The following is a 21,775-nucleotide window of genomic DNA, read 5'->3' as shown; positions in this document are numbered from 1 at the left end:
AATGAAGTCATGGTGAGGATTGATTTAGCTGTTATTTACTTGGATTTAAAAAAAAAAAAAAAAAAAAAAAAAAAAAAGAACCCACGGTTGGCTGGGTTCTCTTTTTTGTCCTATTTTTCTCTGATCCACAAAGCTGCTGTGTCGGTAATTTGGCCTGAATTTTAGGTGTTGCTTTGGAAAAAGGGCTTTCTTCTGCATTAATAGTGACTGAACAGCATTGAGACACGGATCCCTTGACATTACAACAATAGGTGCAGAACCAAGGTAACTCACGAGGTGGAGCGCAGCCACAGACTTTGTCCTGAACACACACGCACAGCAAAAGCCTGGCTCTGGTGACTCTGGGTGCATCACAGAAGTTACCCCAAGAGTCCCCCGCAGTCATCACCGATGGCCTTGGGAGATGGAACACACTGGGCTCCACACGCCTGCAAACCCCCAGCACTTGCAGCAGCGAGCCCAAAGCTCTGCTCACAGAGGGCCAGGTAACTGGAGGAAGGCGAGCCCGGGGACAGTGCACCAACTCTCCTCCAAGGCTGCACAGTTTTGTCATCCCACTCTTCAACAGACCTGCTAGTTTCGCACTCTGGGCTTCCTGTCCCATCCCCACGGAACAGAACAGAGCCACACGTGCTGAAAAAGATATCCCCAGAGGGAGCAAATGGCAGAGGGCTCTGCTGCCAGAGAGAGCGAGCTAAACAGACTGCAAAGGGGCAAATTCCACACAGGGTAAAATTAAAGCAGACAACCGAGCTTCTCTCTGCTCGTGTCTCTTTGTCCAGAGAAACAACGGTGGTGGTTTATGCCGTACTGCGCTTGCCTTCATAGCACTACCCATACGCCTAGGAGCTCTAAGCAAGAGCCAGAACCCCTCTGTTGTAACCACAGAATAAAAAATGCATGATAAAGATGCCTCCTCATCCTTTTAGTGTTTGAATTAGCAGACAGGAGCATTTGTAGAAGCTACAAAAATATAACTAGAAGGCAAATGTTGCAGCTGCTTGTGTACCTGCACTAGGAAAGAACGTAGGGAGCTGCTACATCTACTCAGCCAAGGACAAGATGTGCCATGTGGCTTGTGTGTGCAGTCACAGATAAGCAACTTGAACCTGAGATATCAATGTTGGTAATGAACTGTTTCCTAAAGAACATGGATTATTTACAGTTATTATTTGATGAAGAGTTTCAGCACTAGTGGCCCTAAGAATGCTGCAAACAAATCTTAAATAGAAAGAAAGCAATGGATGAAACTTACTTCATTATTTTGCAGAGGAGATATTTCTATTACAGTTTTAAAGTCCAGGGAAATCTGGAAAAAAATACTCTTACTAAACAACGCACAAGCAAACCCCAAACCAAAGAATCACACAACGCTCCGAGTCAGAGATGACCAATGAAGCAGAGGGAAAGGATCTGGACAGCAGCTCAGTTTTGTGCAACTGGTTATGCACAGAACATGGTTCCTGGAAGCACCTCGTGCCTAAAGCAGTGGCCCGCCAGGTGCTGCTGGATAGCTGGATCTTGTCCCCAAGCTCCTCCCGTCCAAGAAAACTCCCCAACACCAGATCACAAGAACGCTCCCTGCGTGGTGACGACGACTCATCCCAAGCCCCAGGGTTTACTGTGCTGTGAATATTTTTTCCTAAATAGGATGAAGATCAGTGTAACAGCTTTGCGATGGCCAGCTGCAGACATTACCTAATGCTGTTGAAGACATCACAGGTATGTCCCTAAACGAAACACACCCATGAAACATGCAGCAGAGGACAGAATTCTTCACCGTGCCTCCACGATGGTTAAGTCCAGAAAAAAGCTAGTCTGATCTTTCTTCTACTCCTTTCCCTAGTACAATCATAAGCAGGCTTCATCAGCTACATCCACATCTACTTTCAGATAAAACAACGCAGTGGAGACAAACAAACAAACAATCAAACAGAAAACTCTGCAGCCCTCTCTCAAACCTGCAACAGAGCTTTCTACATCCCTCACCTCCAGCTCTGACAAATGCCAGTGACTGCTTGTGCCTTCCACGCAAGTCTGGGAAATTGAGATCAGTTTTCTGGCACCAGTGCACAACACATCTCTCCACAGAGCAATTCACTGATGTTTGCAGGAAATGCAACAAAAGCTTCAGAAACTCGATGAACTGTGTCAGTAGAAAAGAGGCCCTTGGAAAAGGTTAGGTGGGATGTATTTTTCATCAGCGTACGAAGGAATGCAGCCAGGTTTGGGCTGCTGAGGAGGCATGTGCCAAAGCATCTGGGGCACTAGCAGCACATAAAAGGTTCTTAATGTTACCTAGAACTCTGAATTTAACAGTTCTGTTGGAATAAGACTGTTCACCTGCACAGTGCTACATCAGGGAATCATCCCGGCTGTGAACTTGTACAGTGAGTTTCCCTAGTCCTGATAAAAGCACTAGGAACTGCAGGCAGCCAGTGTGAGAGTGGTCATCTCTTGAATTCACAGCTCCGTTACTTCATGCCATCCTCTCAGAAAAGTTCGTAACTTAGTTTAAGGGTGGCTGATTTTAGTTACACCTGTATCACCTGAAAAGTTTAAAACATCCCAATGGAACCTAAGACCCTGTCCCACTTTTTACACGCCAGCTGACCCATTGCTTTACACATACAATGGAGTGAAGGATCTCCAGAGACTGCTGCCAGCCTCAGCCACCTGTGCTTCCACGAAAAGGTCCTCAGACACCAGAAGAAGGGCACAAGTAGCCAAAGCAAAAGCACTACAGCGATGCAGGAACCCAAGCACACTTAGCCATTTGCTCAAAAGCCTGCTGGAATCCTAATGCAGAATGCCTTCTCTACTTCACAGGTCTCAAGACCAGGTGACTCTTTCCTGATGCACTATAAAATCTCAAGGGAAGACAGGAACAGGAACTGGCTGAGAGTTCAGCAGAAGAGAAGCCACCAGATGCAGGACCTGCAGCCATTCAGGCTTGAGCTCACAGGCCTAGACTGCAGGGCTGCTTGTTCCAGCCCTTCCTAGCCCTCACCCCTTTCACCTGTTTTACTCTAGATGAGCTCTTCGTTCACCTGGCTTTTTTGCCCCCATTCCTTCTCTCTTGCTACATGGCTAATTTCTTCCCAACCGAGCAGCCCTCCTCTGCTCCCCATGAAAAAGGCCAAGGTGTACTACATCTGCTGACCTCCTGCTTCCAGTCTTACCTGCTGAGATGGTTTGCTGAGGCAGAACTACTCTGTCAAGTCAGTGGACAGTGAAGCTTCATTCCTGAGCTATCATCATATGCTTCTGGCCTTTCACAATAAATGAGCTAAAAACGTGCCTTCATGGTAAGTATCATGACACATCAAGTTTTCCCACAAACACAAGGTTTGGGTTAAGCTGTTTACGCGGGATGCTTGCCCCGGGGTACGTTAAGTGGTTTCAAACGCAGCGTGTTGCAGAACACTGCATTTCAGTTTGTGCCAGCAGAGATGCTTCCACCAAAATCCCACATGTGGGCACCATTAGCCATGCTCACAGGCATTAGTAACCCTGGCTTCCATGGTACACAATAAGCCTTTGTTTGAAGCCTGGTACTGTGAGAATCAGAGCACAGCACCAGAGGAAGCCTTGTCAGCAGATGGTTTGACTTGCACAACATGCAAGTTCTTTGCTTTTAGTGCTCGTATTGCATTCAGGAATTAATGGGGAGCTAGAGGTTGGAAACACACTCTTGAATCAACCGGAGCAGAAATACCATCAGTAAGAACAAAACTAACCATCTTGGGCTCCCACCAGCAAAAGTGTTCCTCAGAGCCCTAGCTCCAAACGTCATCAGCACAGTGACCAAACGCAGCCACAGAGAGCTCACACCTCCTCTGGGCACAAGGTGTCACTACCACGATTCAGGGCCCAGGACCCACTGCTGGTACTCCACTCCAAATCAAGACTCAGGTTCCGAATAGTCTTCTACAGGCTGAGATGACAGGATTTCGGTGGTTTTGTCTGGAACCCACTCAGATTTCAATAGCAACATCTTCCTCAAAAAGCATAACAGAAGCACTGGTTTTCTTTGCCTTTTATATAGCTAGAGGTGTCAGTTGAAGGACCCTGCAGACTGCATCATCTCTTTAGCGAGCTGCTCCTTTCTTCAAACTTCCTCAATACTTTTTTCTGCTTCCCCAGAAAAAGCAGAGTGGGGTCCTCGTGTCTCCAAAGTCCACTCAGTCCCTGGCATCCCCTCTGACATTGTCAGTAGAGGACATTCTGTCTGATCCCTTACTGTTTTTAATGATCCCTTACTGTTTTTAATTTAAGAATACAATAGTTCAGCTGGAATGGACCCACATGGATCATCAAGGCCACATGTGTGAACGCTTCAGGGCTAACCCGAAGTGAAAGCCCATTACTGAGGGCATTATCCAAATGCCTCCTGAGCACTGACAGCCATGGGGCATCCAGCACCTCTCCAGGAAGCCTGTCCCAGTGTTTGGCCACCCTCATGGTAAAGAATTTTTCCTATCAACCAGTCTGAGCCTCCCCTGCTGCAGCTTTGTGCCGTTCCCATGCGTCCTGAGATCTGTTACTGGGGGGAAGAGACCGGTGCCTGCCTCTGCATTTCCCCTCCTCAGGGAGCTGCACAGAGCCATGAGGTCGCCCCGGCCTCCTTTTCCCCAAACCAGACAACCGGAGTGTCCTCAGCCTCCCCTCACAGGACGTGCCCTCCAGCCCTTCTACCAGCTTTGCTGCCTCCTCTGGATGCTTTCATGTTCCTTAACATCCCTTTTAGATCACGGAGCCAAGAACCGTATGCCAGGTGAGGCCGCACCAACCCTAAATACAGTGGGAGAATCACCTCCTTGGACCACCTGGTTGTTCTGTGTTTAACGCACCCAACACAGCATTCTTTTTACTGCACTGTCCCCTAAGCAAAAGGCTACCAGTACATTGCAACAGGCACCAAACAGCAGTCAAATGATCAGAGAAATAACAATGACACTGACACAGCCTTAAGCTTCTGGGACTCCTAATTGGACAGACTATGGAAATTACTCCATCTCCAAAAGTTAACATGCACTGCAAAAATAAAACCAATTCTCAGAACAAAACAAAACAAAAAACAAGCAACAACAATAAAAAAGAACCAACAACTCTCGAGGAGCAGTAAACTGAGACTTCGTCACTAGGATGTTTATGAGATGAAAGCTAGGCTAATATCAGGGAATACGTCACCGTGTACTTCCTATGCTTTTCCCTAGCAGCAAGGACACATGGTAAAACAAAGCTTTAACTTGATCATAAATGGCTGTCCTTTGTGTTTTTACAACTGACATTCACATTTAACTCCAACCCAGGTCAGAACTTACCCGTGTGCCAGCCCACAAAAGGAAACTAGAGCTCAATGTAGTGTACAGCTCATTGCCTGCCAGAAACCTCTGGGGAGACATCAGACAAGCAGCAGGTGCCATTTCCTACCAGCCTGCACCATCTTAATCTGCACGTGGACAAGGAAGCTCTCTGGAGCCCCGTATCTTTTTCCAGTAGCACCCCTCTACTTCCGCAGGATTTTGTTAACCAACTTTGGACAACTTTGAGATTCTTGGCCTCATATCAAAGTACTAAGCCACTGGGATATAGTAGGAAAGTTCTTGAACTTCTAGGAGTCATTTCCATAGCAGAAATAAGGAGAGCAAGCCAAGTCCTTCCATCAGTGGATGGAATCAAGGGATATGATAGTTTGCAACATCTCCTGCTCTGAGCCAGATGGCAAAAGTTCTAGGTCACGAGCTTAGGATGCTCCTGTTTTAGAAGCAATCTGGCCTTTTATCACCATGTAACCCCACCAAGCACATCTGTAGCAACAAAGTGCCCAGATTCAAGTCCCCCCTGTGTTCCCTACATTCATACCTCTGTCTCAGGCCGAGGAATAAATACTGGGGGTCTCATCTTCAGAGTCAGGTCCTGGAAGTCCCACTCACCAAGCACATACTGCACTGGCATTCTGTGGCAGGCAAAAGCAAACAAACACTTTACGACTATGCTCTGTAACAGAAAAGTTCTCAGTACTGTGCTTACCTCATTAGTAACACCTCTGAGAGTGGCTATCTAGACAGCCCTGAGGCTCCCAACTGCCTGTACAACATGTACACACCCTCTCTCTAAGGGAGTTGGAGGAGCTCCATTTCCACAGATGAGTTTGCCATCAAGCAGCAGACCTGGGGACTACAGGCTGGTTAGCCTCAGCTCGATGATGGGGAAGCTCATGGAGCAAATCATCCTGGAGATCGTTTCCAAACATATTAAGGACAACATGAATTTACAAAGGGAAAGTCACTCCCGGCCAGCTGGAGTCCTGTCTGTGTCCAGTGCTGGGCTCCCAGCAGAGGACAGACATGGATGCGCTGGAGCAAGTCCAGCAAGGAGCCATTAAGGTGATTAAGGGATTGGAGCATCTGACATACAAGGAGAGACTGAGAAAGCCACGGTTACATTCTGTAAGCACAGAAGGGCTTAATGAAAACATACGGGCATCAGAGCCAGTATTGCCAGTTTCCTGCTCCTCTGTAACATCTCTTAAACCCTCTGTGTTCCCACACAGGACAGACAGACGACTTGCTACCTGTCAGCAACAACAAGTGCTCACTTGAGTTACCATGATAAACGGATGCAGCACTAGCTGTAACATGACCCCTCAGCAACTGATGGTCTTCAGCCTTCCCTCTGCTACCATTCTGGCTGCATTAAGCCTGAGGGAAACTCTCCAAAGGAATGACTACAAGAGGATTCCCCTACCTTTCTAGTCGCCTGTGACACAGCTGCTGGATCTGCACCTGCTGCACTGCTGTAAGCGGAGTACGGAGTTTTTCGGAGTTCAAGCTCTGAAACTGAAGACATCACTTTAAAACCAGACCATTTGTGCAGCTTCAGCATTATCTGCATTGATGCAATGGCATCTTCCAGGCAGAGCCAGCACACTGACAAGCACACATGGCTGAGACTCTTGGAAACCCTGAACAACTAAAGAGAGCCTACCTGTATGTTTAAAAACAAACCTGTACAACTGTTCTACTACTTTTTGGGGTCAGAAGTACAGGCAAAATTAGGATTCATTCCACCAAACAAGTCAGAGCACAGTGCTAGTGTATATGTAATGGGTTACATATAAGGAAGCATTTAAGAGATCCCAAGTACTTTATTGGCATTAATAAACTACACCCCGCACTGTCATCTGAAGGAGGAAAAAGTTGTTCCACCTCCTATTTCTGAAATAAAAAGGGGGGCAAGGGATTTGCTCAAAATAACAAGGCAAGAGCCCACACAGACCTTAACCCTTTTCCGTTACTTAACTGTTTTTGCTCCCAGGACAAATGACACGATGTATTCACTGGAGTCTCGTGCCTCAGGGATCCCATTTGTCTCAAACACCTTTTGCCAGTAGCCGGCTGCTTCAATGGCAGTCACCAGCCCGGGTCTTGCGCTGCAGCTCTGCCTCAGAGATGACTGCTTGGGGCCACGGACAGGGCTTTGACTCAGTCCCACTGGCACACACTGAGGCAAAAGACCCAAGAACCTCCTGAGCAGTGTCTGGGTGAGGCATCTCATTCTTGCAAAGTCAGCTCCTGACTTCCACCTGGGTTCCTCCTTTCTGTCTGCTGATCTAATCACTGATGAGACTCACAGGACACCTGGTGTTGCACAAGCCCCCGTGGCTAAGCATCAGCTGGTCACAGTCAATGGATTCTCCTCAGGGCACAGTGAAAAGGACACTGGCTTACAGATTTGCTTGCCTAGAAAGAAGACAGAAAAGTCTGGCCTGAATCCCCAGGATAGCAAGAAGTCATAGGCTCCCTTCTGACAGAATGCAGACTGCTTGCCCGCCTCCCACCAACAGGTACGAAAGCAGCTACTCACACCCTAAGAGAAGCAAAGGATTACCCCCAAACAATCTCAGGTGGCAGCTGAGCAGCTCTGCCACTGGAACCCATTTCCTAGCAGATCTGCCCATCTCCACAGGCCAGAGCTAATGAGGAGGCCACTCTGTGCCCACAGCAAGGCAGCTGCAAGCGTGCCTACAGCAAGCCACAGGCACGGCCTCCCTCAGCTCCGTTCCCGGGACAGGTCACCCAGCTTCCCTGCACAAAGGCCTCCAGTCTCTCCCAGCTCTTTTCTTCCTCTCCTGTTCAAAGCCCCCAAGTCCCAAGCTTCACACAGAAGACTGAGCTCACGGGTTGTGTTTTTTTCACATTGTTTCCATCTAAGGGGGCTAACAGAGCAAGGGAAGGAGAAAAGCTCACGAGGTGCAATCAGAGGAATGAGAAACACTTGAAAGCCTCGAAGTCAAACCCAGCCAAAGGGCAGTCAGTCTCTTAGAGAAAATAAGCATTGCCAGAGAGGAACAAACACACGTGCACACAAAAAGACGACAACCATTGAGCCACTAGGAGACCAAACTTTATAAAACAGCTGCTAAACATCACGCTCGAAGCCGCCTTTTAATGGAGAACAGAGCAGCCCGCCCATCCTCCCGCCGCGACCCACGAGGAACGAGGCCCCTCGCCCCCTGACTCAGCCCCGCGGGTTCCCCTCAGCACCCGCTCCTATCCCAGCGAGCCCACAGCGGCCCCAACTCCGCTTCCCCCGGCCGAGCACCGCGCGGGCTGGGTCAGCCCCAGCGGGGCCGCCGCCGGCACCGAGCTCCACGGGGCGCAGCCCGGGGCCTGCCCCGCCCGTGCTGCGGGGCGGCTCCCGCGGGAAACCCAAAGGGAGCGGAGCCCGGGGCGGCAGCGGGGGGGAGCCCAGCAGCCCACGGCTCCCCGGCCCCTTTCTTCGCAGGGCTCCGCCGCGGGGCAGGCGGCGGCTCGCCGCGTCCCTCCCGCCGTTACCTCAGCGGCCCCTCAGAGGCGAGCGCGGCCTCCCAGGGGGCGGCCGCGGGGCAGAAGGGCCGCCTCAGCCGCCGCGCGTCTGATTGACGGAGCGCCGTCCAACCGCCAGCCGAGCCCTGAGGCCGCTGGCCAATCGCGTTGGGACTGGGAGCTGAGGGGCGGGGCTTACCGGCCGCGGTTCCGCCCCCCTCCTGCGGGCAGCGCGGCCCCGGCCCGGCCCCAGCGGCGGCGCCCCGCGGGCAGCGCTCAGTAAGTGGCGGCCCCGCGGGGGTGGGACGGGACCGGCCGGGCCGGGCCGTGAGGGGCGCCGCGAGCTGCGGCCGCCCGCCCCTGGGTCGCTTCGGCCGGGCCGGCAGTCGGCGGGGTAGGCGGCGCTCGGCGCTGGCCTCCCTCGAGCCGCGGCTCCGCGCCCGCTCCCCGGGTGGACCCCGGCGCGTTCCGGGGCTGGGGGTGCCGGCAGCGCCCGGCGCGGCCACCTCACGGAGCGGCGGTGCGAGGCAGCGACCAGCGCCTTGTGTTCTCCTTCTCCAGGCGGTTGTGGCCGTGCGAGGAGCGGCTGGTGGAGCACCGCCAGCTCGCCGCAGCCGAGCGCCCGGACCCGCTGCGCCTCGCGTCGGACCCGCGGCCGGGCGGCGGCCGTGCCTGGCCCTAGAGCAGCCGTCGGAGACCTGGAGCGGTGCCCAGCCTGCAGGTCGAGGCTCCGGCGCCAGGATGACAGCTGGGAAAGGAAGGTGGTGGGGGGAAAGATCACGCGCCCCCTTCGTAAGCCGTGGGCCCCGGGCGCTCGGCCTCCCAGGCTGCCCCCCTGTAGAGTGGGCCAGGAGGGGCTTAGGAGCAGAAATACTCTCGGCTGGCCCAGGGCCTGGGTATCTAAACTCTGCTGGGAACCCTTCAGCCAGGACCACTTACAGAGCTGGGCTTGGGAACCCTTCAGCACGGGCAGGATGCTGAGAGCACAAACAGCCCCCTCCCCCCCATCCCCAGTTGACCAGATTTTCAGCCAGCTAATATGAACCTAACTTGTTTTCAGAGGAGCAATGCACAGCAGCGCCGTTTCTGGCCCATATGTAAGGGGGCCTTACCAAAGCCTTGAAATCAGCTTCAACATCCAAGTGGTTTTCCAAAACTGACACTGAATTGAGATGGAGGCTAATGCGTTATGCTTCCAAAATTCAGCAGCTCTTTGGGATCTAGAGCTATGCTTTGAGCAGCCCTGAGGCCTACCTCACTGCTTTCACTTAGGTTCCTTTTCCAATTTTTGTTTCCTTGGTTGTGGCTTTTTATAAAACATCAAGTATCATTGTGGAGGGTTTCTCTGAATAGCAGAAATCGATGGTTCTCTCTGGGCAGCCACCGTGTCAGCCCCATACCTGTGCAGCAGTTCCCTCCCTTCCCCTGCTGGGCCATGCCTGCTGCCGTGGCACTCGGCTTTCAAATCTGTCATTTCTGGGCCGGGGCCACCACTCCTGAGCTCCACTGTAGTCAGTGGTGGGATCCAGGTGCTGTCTGGTTTGGTGGTCGGTGAAGGACGAGTTCCCATTCAGCCACAAGGAGCCCGTGTCTCAGTGTGACGGCAGGTGGCACTAGGCCAGAAGTGCTATCTGCTTTCACATTTCTCTAGAAACCCACGGGAGTTTGGTATGTTCCACGAGTCTCCCAGGCACTTCGAGATCTCCCGGCAGCTCCTGCTTCACAAAGTTGTTCACTGGGAACTGTGAGACAGGGTCTGCATGTGTGGTGAGAGGTCTGCATGCTCGGGGAGATGCAGGACAAGTGCTGTGCAAGTCGAGATGGCTCGTCGGGCTGCTGACAGACCGCGGGGAGGCCTGGAGCTGTTTGCCTGCTGCGATTTCTCTGCTTCAGTTGCTAGTGTCAGATGTTAATCATGCTGCTTAACGCAGTTACAGACAGCAGCAAGGCATCACAGTAATGGGAACTGCGCAATAACCTTGCCCAGAATAGAACAGTAGAGCTGAACAATGGCTTCATTTCTCTTTGCAAGCACATCTTTTTCTATTCAGAGCTCATTAACCCCTGTGTCCTGGTTGCATTCCAGCTCAGAGATGTAACGTCTGCTAAAGCACAGAGAAATTATGAGAGGACTGCTACTGTAGTTCTTGGATCTGTATTAGTCTGCTCCAGAGGTAGCTGTGTTTTCACTGAAGCAATTGCTGAACTAATGCTATATACAGTGATTTTTATAAACAAAGTTGTGCAGATACTTCCCATAGGATCATCCCATGGTGTTTTGCAACTCCTGATGGTTTCCACAATAGAAGCATGAAAACAATTAAAGCCTTTCATGTTTTCAGCATGAATAGATCTGTCAAATTTCACAACTGCAATCCAAAATGGGACCCGTTTTAAAATTAATACCAATAATTAGCAGTGCATGACTAAGCCTGAGTGGGTGCTTTCACGGGGGACTTGAGAAATACCATCTTTAGCAGCAGATGGGGGACCAGTGCAACCCGCTGCTTTAAGGAAGCTGCCTTCCAGAGTGCGTGGGCTGAGGGACAGTGGGTGGATGGACAGGGCAGGGACTTGCCAGTCAGCAGTGACTATCGCAACAGGGCAGTCCTGCTTCAGATTCAGTAGAAAAACACCACGAATTATGGATGCCTCAGAGCTGATTGCTGTTTTACTGGATCTGTTCTCACTGGTAAACTTGAGGAGATCTCTGTAACTTTCTGTAAATTGAAAGCAAGACAAAGGTAGGGGCTCTGAGGCTGGCCCCACACATCTGCTAAGTGCCTGCAAGGAGCTGAGCTGAAGTAGTGAGGGGAGAGCATATCACTGACTTCAGCTGAATCAGGCAGGGCTTTGGAGGCTCTTTCAGGGCAAAAATGGTTTGTTTGTTGATTTTTTTTCCTTATTTTGAGTGGGCATTTCTGAGCTGCTCTCAAAAATTGTGCTAGTTAATTGGGAGGCTTTGGGAAAGGTGCCTGTCTCTATTTGCACTATGTGTCTGCTCTCTTCCTTTCCAAGGCAGAAACCAGTGTGGTTCCATGAAGAAAAGCCATCAGCGATGATGCTACAGGATAGGTCTCACATGAGGGTCCTTGAAATGAGAGGCAGCTCTCCACTACTGTAGCTGGAACTCGTCTCTTGAGAGGCTGGAGACAACAGCTTGGTAAAAGAAGCTACCAGGAGCTGGCAGGATGAGTTACAGCTCACCCTCTGTACATGACTTGTATCACAGCACCACCACGACGGCCAAGCCAGACCCAGGAACAACTCTGGATGTGACTGTACCAGAAACAGCTACTGTAAGCCCTGAGACTACTAGTTTCAACAGCACCAAAATCCCAGACGTGGCCAGCAGTGGACCTGGCATGAGCACAATGCTGCTGTCCTTCGGGATCATTACTGTGATTGGGTTGGCTGTAGCTGTGGTAAGAGACCCTGCTCAATATTTCTCCATCTGTCGAGGGTGGGGGGTATCAAAGGGGCTCTGGGACTGATTTGGTTTGAATAACTTCTGTGTGTTAAATTAAAGGCTCACCCAGAACTGGTGGGAACTGATAGTTCCCAAGATCCTTTTCTTTTTAAGGCCTTTATCCAGTGCTCCAATACTTCTGCAGTCTCCCCAGGGTCTAGTCCAAGCCGGCTGCTCAGCAGGCCCAGAGGAATCCATATATAGCATCGCTATTTATTTTTAATAGCAAGAGGAAGTTCAATTAAAAGAACACAAAGCAGCAGCAGACTGACAAGTCAGTCTGTTCTGGCTTGTTAACTGGAACAGCTGCATTGATTTAAACCTTGTCAACACCAGGGGCCCACAAGAAAGTCCATCCAACTTAACTTTTACAGCAGACTGTTGAACCGTGTTAATCTCCTCTGTGGACGTGGCTTTATGAATTAAGGCAGCCTAAATTCATTGTAACTGGACTCATTCTAGACCGCATTTCTGAGGTTCTGCTTGCTGGGTATCAGCAGAGTCCTCCAGGATTTGCTGCATGTAACTTACGTTGCTATTACTGCTTTAGGTAGAAGCTTTCAGAAACTAGTTCTGGGTCTGACAGAGACAATGCAAGTGCTGCAGTTTTCTTTCAGTATATAACCAGATCGTTTACCTGCCAACAGAGAACGAAGGTAGCAGCAAGCTCCCATTCCTTGTATGAGGAAGAGCTTCCTCGTATGAGGAAGAGCTACTAATACAACCAGCAGAGGAGCCTATGGAGAGGGACTACTGCAAAATTTCATTGCGGGCCCAAGGAGGAGTTTCTCCAAAAGCCCCTAAAGAGAACCTGGAAACATTATCCCGGAAACGGTCATAAGTTCCCGAGAGCAACAGCCAGCGTTCGTAGTTCTCAGAACAAGGCTCTGGAGGCCAAAAGCCTCGCTTTCCTCCCAGCCCAGCCACTCTTACTGGCTGACATGAGGCAAGTCACTGAGCATGCCCTCTTTGCTTCTTCCCTTTGTACTGGGGAGGGGGTAACGATGCTTCTATGCTGTAGGACTCTGCAGATGAAAACCACAAATAGAAGGTTCTTCATTCACTCCTAAATTGCAACGTATGGCCTGCAGCCACCAGAAACATGCTAAGCTACACTTAATATACACCTAATACTCTGACTACTACTAACACACCTAATAAAAGGCCACTCGAGCACTCAGTGTCAGACTGGATGTGCTATCAAGCTTACACTGATGTATATGAAATGTCAATTTCAGTTGTCACTTCTCCCTTCCCTCCGCTTTGATGCGCAGTGACATCAGACTTGCTACACCTCCTTTCTATGTGCTGTGCACTGAAATTTTCTTGCCCCAGCTGATCTCCATCCTACTGGGACTGTTGTAATGATGGTTTTCTTTCTCCTTCAGGTTCTGTATATCAGGAAGAGGAAGAGGTGAGTAACATCTCTTGGTAGCTGAAGGGAACTCAGTGTTTCAAAATCCAGGTAGAGCTAGGAAGTAGAGCAGGAGATGGGGAGAGCGTAAGGAACAGCTGTCTGAGAGCAAGCATACGGGCAGCCGGCTGCATGCGAATGAGGCAGGAGCAGGGACTCTGCACGCCGCCTTCTAGCACCAGAGCTTCCAAGGCTCATTTGCAGCTTTGGGAAGGACAGCATTGTTGAGCAGGAGGAGGTTGGGGATCCTGTAAGCTCTTCATGCTTCATCTGTGAAATGCACTAAAAAAGAGGAAACAATCAGGAGTGTATAAAGAAGCTGGAAACTCTGATGTGAGAGGCATGGGTCTCACATTTCAACTGTTCCCAGATCTCTGGGCTTCCCAACAGCCCAAGCCAATGACAGTGGCCTTGCAAGTGCCTCTTTAGCTGCAGTCACACCAACGCCAGCAGCATAGTGCAGAAATGCAGCTTTCTAGCGTGAGACTTAATTTCCTTGTTAAGCTCCCATCTGAAAGTGGAGGAGACAGCAGCATGCAGGGAGATGCACTTCTTGTTTTTTTCCATCTCTGACAGCAGAGGCAGTGAAGATCTGTTAGCTGTGGTGATCCCTGTCTGATTCCTTGTGGCAGGGCCACAGACCTTCTAGAAGTGCTGTTGCCCACTATGAAATTTCCAAGCCTACCCGTGCAGCCCAGGTCTGGGTACTGCCACAGGAGAAGCTAATGCTTGGCCTGTAAACAGCGCTGCTGGAGATAATGGCTGTGTTGGCAAACCTGTACAGAGGCAGGGAGGGAATGTGGCATCCTAACACTTGCCAAAATAGATATTTGTGGTGACACTGCCAGTAAGAGCTTGGGTGTTTCCTTTTTCTCAAGCCCCAAAACTCAGCTACAGCTTAAGTGTTTTCACAGGAGCATGGCCACCCATCCATCCTCCATCACTGACCTGCCTGCTATTTAGGCAGACCCTCTGCGGTCATGCTTTATAGCTCTGCCACTTGAAGCAATGATACAAGGGTAAGAACAACCTGTCCACATGCATCAGCCTCCCGCCAGTCTCTATTTCCTATCTTCTATTTATTATATTTCTGTGTATTATTTTCTATTTGTTATTATATACTTCCCGTCAAGAATACAGTTTGACAGGTATAGCTGAAGTACTGCTCTTAGGTCGCTGGAGCTAAAAGCAGACTTGTGCTGGCAGGCATACTGTGATGTGGCAGGACTGGCTGTCATGGCAGAGGGGCAGGGAGAGGAGTTGCAAAATGCCTAGTCAGTATATTCCACCCTCTTGTTTCTCCCATGAAATAGAGCTTGTTCTGAGCTTTATTACGTCTGCAGATACTTAAAATCCCCGTTTGATTCCTCCGTGCATAATGCCTGCCAACACAGATTAGTGAAGGCAATTGATCCCCAGAGCTGCACTTGGGGCATCTTCCAGTTGTGTGTAGTAGGTTCTTCTCCTCCTCCCCACAGGGCAGGGATGTGACCATTATCCAGAAAGCAGCAAAAAGAGCTGAATCCTCATGCAGAATGAGAAACAGTATGCAGAAAGCTTTATCTGTGGAGCAGGGAAGGCAGCCTGAGCGTCTTGTCCTTCTGACTTTTGATTTTTTTTACCAACCCTTTGCCTTCCCTCCTGTGGCAGGTTGGAGAAGCTACGGCACCAGCTCATGCCAATGTACAACTTTGATCCCACCGAAGAGCAGGATGAACTGGAGCAGGAGCTGCTTGAACATGGGCGAGATGCAGCATCTTCCCAGGCGTCCCAGAGCAAGGTAGGCAGCTGCGGCCAGCCAGCCTGTTACAACAGACACTGGCACCTGCACTGCTTTTGTTACAGGGCTAAGGAGTTTTTGTAGGGCTCTGCTGTAAGGAAACCATACGAGGCTCCATGAGGGCTTTCCCCATCTCAGCCAGCCCTGGAAACAGGCACCTTGAGCATTTTGGAGTGCTTAGGATGATTTGAAGAGTAAGGCAACTAGGACAAAGAGCCTGGGGAGTGTAAGTGCTGTCACTACTCAGCTATGAGACAGAACAGGACAATTTCAGCAATTAAGGGTGAGTTTATTACAGTTTACCACGTAGGGCACCACAGGGGAAGAGTAGGATCAATGCCATTTTCTGGGAGAAGGGGCTTCAATGCTCACAGGACGCTGAGGCTCCCTTGTCCTGTCCCTGAAAATAAAAGCATTTCCACCCAGTTTTAAGGTATCTCTGTTTTGCCTAAAGCTATGAGTGTGAAACAAGGTCTTGTGAAGGGAAAGCCTGTAGTTGTTAACAGTGAACTGTGTTGCAAGCCCTGAGGAAGGCAGGCAGAAAGCCTGTGCATTGCTGTGGCTTGGCACATCTGATCTTGTCAGCACCTCCAGGCCAGCCTGGCTGGGCACAGAGCAGGCATGGCTCAAAAAGAGGAAAGGGAGGAGAGTTCTCTATTTGCACTGGGGCAAAAGGGAGGAATGCTTTGCTTTGACCACTTCTGAGTGTTCACAGGCATGGAGTGTACTGAGAAATGATAAGGTCGTCAGAGACCAGTGGCTTCCTACATTTGTGAGTTAGGAGAGAGCTTGATGCCAGTTGTTCTTGGTTAATGGTCCAGATGGGTCTCTATCAAGATGCTGTCTCCTTCCCCATTGTACCAAGAGGAAGGAGAAAGGGGGAAGAAGGGCTTCTCACCATTGCAGCCAGTTTCACAGTGTTCTTTGTTTCCTTTGTCACCACTATCGCACACAAACAGCCTTTCTGTAATACAGAGCCAGCAAGGATGGTTGGAACAGGTACGTCTCTTAGCCAGTGATGCTACCTCCCCTTAGAGTAGACATCTCTCCTTTCTTGAATTCCCCTCCAGCTGTTCCATATCGCCCTTGCTTTTCCAGTTCTAGGAGCATGAATTCTCCCAAACATGTCTTGGTTTCCACACACTTTATACCTTCAGATAACCTGTAGCAAGCTTGGTGTGGGCAGAAAGGAGGAAAGAATAAAATAAATACAACTGCAATTATAAAATATTTACCTTGAAGGATGCTCCCAGCCTGGCAAAGAGCACACAGCAGACGTGTTGGAATATGGACGATAATGAGCATATTCTATACACTGGTTTGGGAAAGTAGAGAAATAATGCTGTATAAAAGCAAAGGGTCTTGTTCTCTGAGCAGCACATACATCAGAGCCCTCTGTCAGTGCACACAGAGTACTTCTCTTCAGGTAATAAAGAGGGGAAATGACAAGGCCAGAGTTAAACTTAGCACAGTAAAAGTGCATCCTTTCTGTATAGTGACTGGCCAGCAGGATACCTTAGATCCCTCCAGAGCTTGCTAATGCACAGACACCTCTGCTTGGAAAGTACGCGAGTTTAAAGATTTTATGGAACATGAGAGGGAGTCTAAACCAGCAGCCAAAGATCAGTTTGTGGCATGTTTCCAGGCCTTCTTGAGGTTTCAAGTCTTTTTATGCTGCCTTGAGTATATAAAACAGTGAGTTACACGTGGCAAATCTGTGGAGTCCTGGATAAGCTTCACTCTGTAATCCAATGATGTGGGGATTTTAAATTGGCATGGTTGTGCTGACTTGCTCTGTGGCTTGTTGTATTATTCTGTTGCAGCCTTGGTAGTATCATGTTAGTCTGTCAGCCCCACCTTGAGTAGAATAGAATAGAACAGAATAGAATAGTTCACTTGGAAGAGACCGACAAAGATCATCAAGTCCAATTTCTCAAGTGCTTCAGATCTAACCAAAAATTAAAGCCCATTACTGAGGGCATTATCCAAATGCCTCTTGAGCACTGACAGCCATGGGGCATCCAGCACCTCTCCAGGAAGCCTGTCCCAGTGTTTGGCCACCCTCATGGTAAAGAATTTTTCCTATCAACCAGTCTGAGCCTCCCCTGCTGCAGCTTTGTGCCGTTCCCATGCGTCCTGAGATCTGTTACTGGGGGGAAGAGACTGGTGCCTGCCTCTGCATTTCCCCTCCTCAGGGAGCTGCACAGAGCCATGAGGTCGCCCCCGGCCTCCTTTTCCCCAAACCAGACAACCGGAGTGTCCTCACAGGACGTGCCCTCCAGCCCTTCTACCAGCTTTGCTGCCCTTAGTAAGAGGCTGAATGTAGTTATGATACTGTGCAGTCTGTGCCCAGGGTCATGCACACGAGAAAAAGCAGACTTGCTGGGTCTCATCTTTCACTGCTTCAATGCAGATTCTGCTGACGAATCAAGGAGCCCTCCAAAGACCCAGCCGTCTTGTGTTCACAGACGTTGCCAATGCCATCAATGCATGAACAATACCTGCCCCTGCTCTGGGATTGTGCCGAGACTGGGGAGGATGGAGCCAACAAGCCACTGACTTCTCACGAGCATGGCTGAGTCCCGGAGCCCAGCCGGTCACTCTGCTGGTTTGTGGTACAGATGGGCACAAGCACTGGGAACAGTCGTCACTTTGGGAAGAAAACCCTTTGTGATGGCAGTAGCATTTTTTGATGTGTCCGTTACTACTAAAGGGTTCCGAGCTGCCATCCTCTGGGTTCCGGGCTGGTGCTGACAGACGCCATCTACCAGGCCGCATGCTTAGGAACAGTGCCCACTTTGTTGTAGTGTAACTTATCGGAGCACACGTGTGAGCGCTCTGGGTCAGGGAGAGGTGCATGTTTCACACAGCTTCCCTGTTGACTTTGTGCCACCAGATCCCTGGGAAAGCGATGAATGAGCCTCCCTGTGCAGCTTTGGCAGATCCTGGAGGGCTGACTGGTGGCAAAGCCTCTTTGAGCTGGGAAAGCTGACTCTCCTAGCTGAGCGGTAATCTGGGACACGCAAGGGAAAACACACACCATGGGCTTATCCCATTGTGGCATGTGTGATGCTGATAAATGTGAGCCTGGGCCGATGTTGCAGCACGGGGAATTCAATAGTTCTAAAAAGTGAAATGGTGAACATTTGGCTGGTAACTTCTTAACTGAGGAGATAATCTGTGAATATCCCAAATCAGGGCTGCCAGATGTAGAGAGGGGATTTCACACAGCTAGAGGCAGGGGCTGTCACATCTAGCTACATGACTCCCTGCCACTGACATGGGAACACCAGTGCCTGAGCCAGAGAGGAGTTGAGCACTGAAGAGAACTGGGGCTGATACCCAGTATCCTTTGGGCTTCAGCTCGGGGAAGTTTTTACAGTGCAGAGAGAAGATTAAGCCTTGTTTTTTTTTGTTTTTTTTTTTGTTTTGTTTTTTCTTTTGAATGAGGATTAACAGGTATTGGCTCCACATTGCAACAGGTGTGCCTAGAGGTGGCTGAACATGTGGTTGCTTCCTTACCTGCTAGGACCTGCAGTCAGTCTTCTCCCTGCTGAAGGAAACAGAGTTTTGTGTTAGCCTTTGCTCGTGTTACCTGCTAGTGCAGAAGGTGGGTCTGAGCAGGTAAGCCAGCAGTTAACCTGTAACCTTGAAGCACCCTGCTGCCTGCATGTCCTTCAGGGCTGCAGGAGAGAGAGTGTGAAGGGATCTCTGGCCACCTTGGCATGCTGCAGTGCAGCATGAGGGCTGTCCTCCTCAGAGCCTCTGGTGGCCACCAGCCTAGAGTGCTGCTGGCCAGCACAGTGGCCAGGGGCTGGCAGCAGGGTCCAGGCTGGGCTCTCACACCGCAAACAAAGAGCATGGCAGAAAGGACAAGAGGAGGGTCCAGAACAACCACAGCACCAGGAAGGTGCCCCATGCTCCCTGCCCCATGCCTCGGTCATGAAACTGCCGGGAAAATCAAAAGAAGGGATGTGCATCTGCCCACCCCGTTCAGACAGCATGATCTGGGGGAAGGGGTGCTCCTTTTTGCTAACCTGCTGCCAGAGATCGACCCTCACTCCTGGTTGGGTGGTGGCTTTAGATCCCTGGAGGTGAATGCACAAATCAAACTGTCTCACTGCTGCGTTAGTGGTGCGCAAGCGTCAGTCCCCAGTCATATACTACTCGCCTACTGATTTTTCTGCAGCACATGCATTTGTCAGATCCTATTCCATCCACAGCACCAGTTAAAAGGGAATCAGGGCCAGCCAAAATTTGAATGCGGATCTAAAGGTGAGCTTTATGCAAGGAGGTGTTTCACTGAGTAGTAATTCAGGTATCACGTGCTTTGTTGCAACTTTGGGCCTGCTAGCTAGTTTTTGTTCTCCCAGATCCTGTTTTTTTGCTTCCCACTGTGATTTTCCTTTGCTATTCACAGATGCAAACACTTTCCCGTGCACACGCCACTGACCCCTGCCACAGTGAACAGTTACTCACCAGCTCTACCTTCTTCACTACACAGCTTCCCTAATGGCATTTTTGCAGTTGCTTTATTTTTTCAGTATCCCCCTTCCTTTTTAAAACCAGAGAGTTCTGAAAGTGTGGTAAGGCTAGGAGTGTCAGCACGTGTAGAAAATGGCCCATCCTTTATAACCGGTAGATACAGCAGGAGGCATTCCCAGCTTGTTGAGGTTTGCACTCCAGGGAGACTGCTGGAAGGGGGTGTGGGTACAAATATTTGGTGTAATCTGGTGTAGGTCCTTAGAATTTGGAGGCCACCATCTCTGGGTCTTCCCAGAGGTTATGCTTACATGACCAGCTAAAAAAAGCAACCCCCTCCCCACCCCTGCCTCAACTTACCATCTCTTTATCTCCTCCGAGTGCTCCCTGAGGACAGCCAGCCACAGAGATGTCAGATTTTTCCCTTCAGCAGCTGGCACATCATTGCCCGCCATGCTCCTGTGCTTTGCAGCAGGATGGGGATGCAGGCGGTGGCAATGGTGCCCTAACCTGCAAGCGTTCAACCCCTAGAACTCATAGCACTGGAACTTTGTTGTCATTTTACACTCTACAAAAGGCAACCATAAGCTGGCTGTTGCCTCAGACCACTCCATGTATTGCACAGGCAGCTGCCAAGCAGTGCATCTGCCAGCTCAGGTACAAAAACAGGCACCTCATTCCACGTTAATGCTGAGATATCCCATGTAACAAACACACCTGCAGAGGAATTCTCTTTAACCCTTCTTCCTGCAGTGGTAGGCTTTGTCCTGTGATGACTGCCCTTAGATTAAAGGAGTACAGAAAATAAGACTAAAAGAATATTACGGGTATTTGCTGGGCTTGTACTGGAGTATTCTTTTAGTTCAATAGCGCCTTCACTCACAGTTCTTGGACATATGTACAACGTAGCAGAAGCATTATGATGTAATTTAATTCAAGTGTTTCTGTGTCTTAAGCATTTAAATATAATTAAAGTATTTACATGAAAATTTTCTTTTGTGTGATTTTCTTTTTTCCCTACTATTTACATTTTCCAGGGAAAACTGGAGTACACCCTTGGTACCTGTCGGTAACTTTGTACACAGTGAATTCCCCTAATCTTTCAAAGTCTGAAGTAAGCATCAAAAACTTCAAACGACAAGCTCTGCGGAGTTAAAGATTTAGTATTCCTCTGTGGAAACTCAGAGCCCTATGGGAAGGCTTAGTGGAGAAGTCAGGAAGGCGGGCGCTTCCAGCCTAGCACATCCCAGGCACCCAGAATGCAGAAGGACAAATTCCGACTTGTCTGTTGGCCATATTTTCCTCAAACCAGGTGAATTCTGAGACAAACTCTGGATTTATTGGGTTACCTGTGGTTCTGTCCAGGACAGCTTCACCCCCATTGGGTGGACATTGTGGGCAGCACCACTGGCAGCTCCGTGGTGATATTTTGTGTGTGTTTCTGAGAACAAATTTGCTTTCTACCTCACCTTTTGGCCCACAAACCCTTAACTTGGGACTGGTTAGGAAAGCTGTCAGATTAACTGAAGAGGCTACACAGAAGAACAGAATTGTATGAAAAGCTGTGGCATATACACTATGTGGCATATGCAGACTTTGCTGTGGAGACTTCCAGGTATAGACATGAAGCAGAATTAGCCTGTCTTGTAGTCAAGCCCATTCCAAGGTACTGTAAGATACCAAAGAGGCTAGAATTAGGTACCAACACTTGGTTTCTTTTCCTCATGATTCCTCATGCTCCTTATTCCTTGTTTTCACATAGGTTTGCAGGTGCTGCTGAGCGACCAAATTGTGATTTAGAATGCCCCAAACTTTTT

At 49.8% G+C, this 21,775-nt stretch overlaps 2 protein-coding genes across 2 annotated transcripts in view; one reads left to right on the top strand and one right to left on the bottom strand.

Moving 5' to 3' along the window:
• The window catches only part of HEMK1 (HemK methyltransferase family member 1), a 31,204-nt gene extending 22,340 nt beyond the window's left edge, over positions 1-8,864 (bottom strand). Inside the window, exons 1-4 of the mRNA XM_035338048.1 lie at positions 8,844-8,864; positions 7,309-7,748; positions 6,754-6,845; positions 5,869-5,962 (exon numbers count right to left, since the gene is read on the bottom strand). Of these exons, the coding sequence (XP_035193939.1) occupies positions 5,869-5,962; positions 6,754-6,845; positions 7,309-7,563 (441 nt within the window). The 5' untranslated portion in view covers positions 7,564-7,748; positions 8,844-8,864. The remainder of the gene's footprint in view (positions 1-5,868; positions 5,963-6,753; positions 6,846-7,308; positions 7,749-8,843) is intronic.
• A 175-nt stretch (positions 8,865-9,039) lies between these two features.
• Positions 9,040-20,947, top strand: C12H3orf18 (chromosome 12 C3orf18 homolog). The gene is made up of 5 exons (XM_035338050.1): positions 9,040-9,092; positions 11,832-12,238; positions 13,671-13,696; positions 15,347-15,476; positions 17,890-20,947. Exons 2-5 carry the CDS (start codon positions 12,005-12,007, stop codon positions 17,968-17,970), a joined length of 471 nt encoding a protein of 156 aa, XP_035193941.1. The 5' UTR covers positions 9,040-9,092; positions 11,832-12,004; the 3' UTR covers positions 17,971-20,947.
• The last annotated feature ends 828 nt before the right edge of the window (positions 20,948-21,775 follow it).

This window comes from Oxyura jamaicensis, chromosome 12, assembly GCF_011077185.1.
Source record: "Oxyura jamaicensis isolate SHBP4307 breed ruddy duck chromosome 12, BPBGC_Ojam_1.0, whole genome shotgun sequence".
Lineage (NCBI taxonomy): Eukaryota > Metazoa > Chordata > Aves > Anseriformes > Anatidae > Oxyura > Oxyura jamaicensis.
This window is presented reverse-complemented; position numbering and strand designations above follow the sequence as displayed.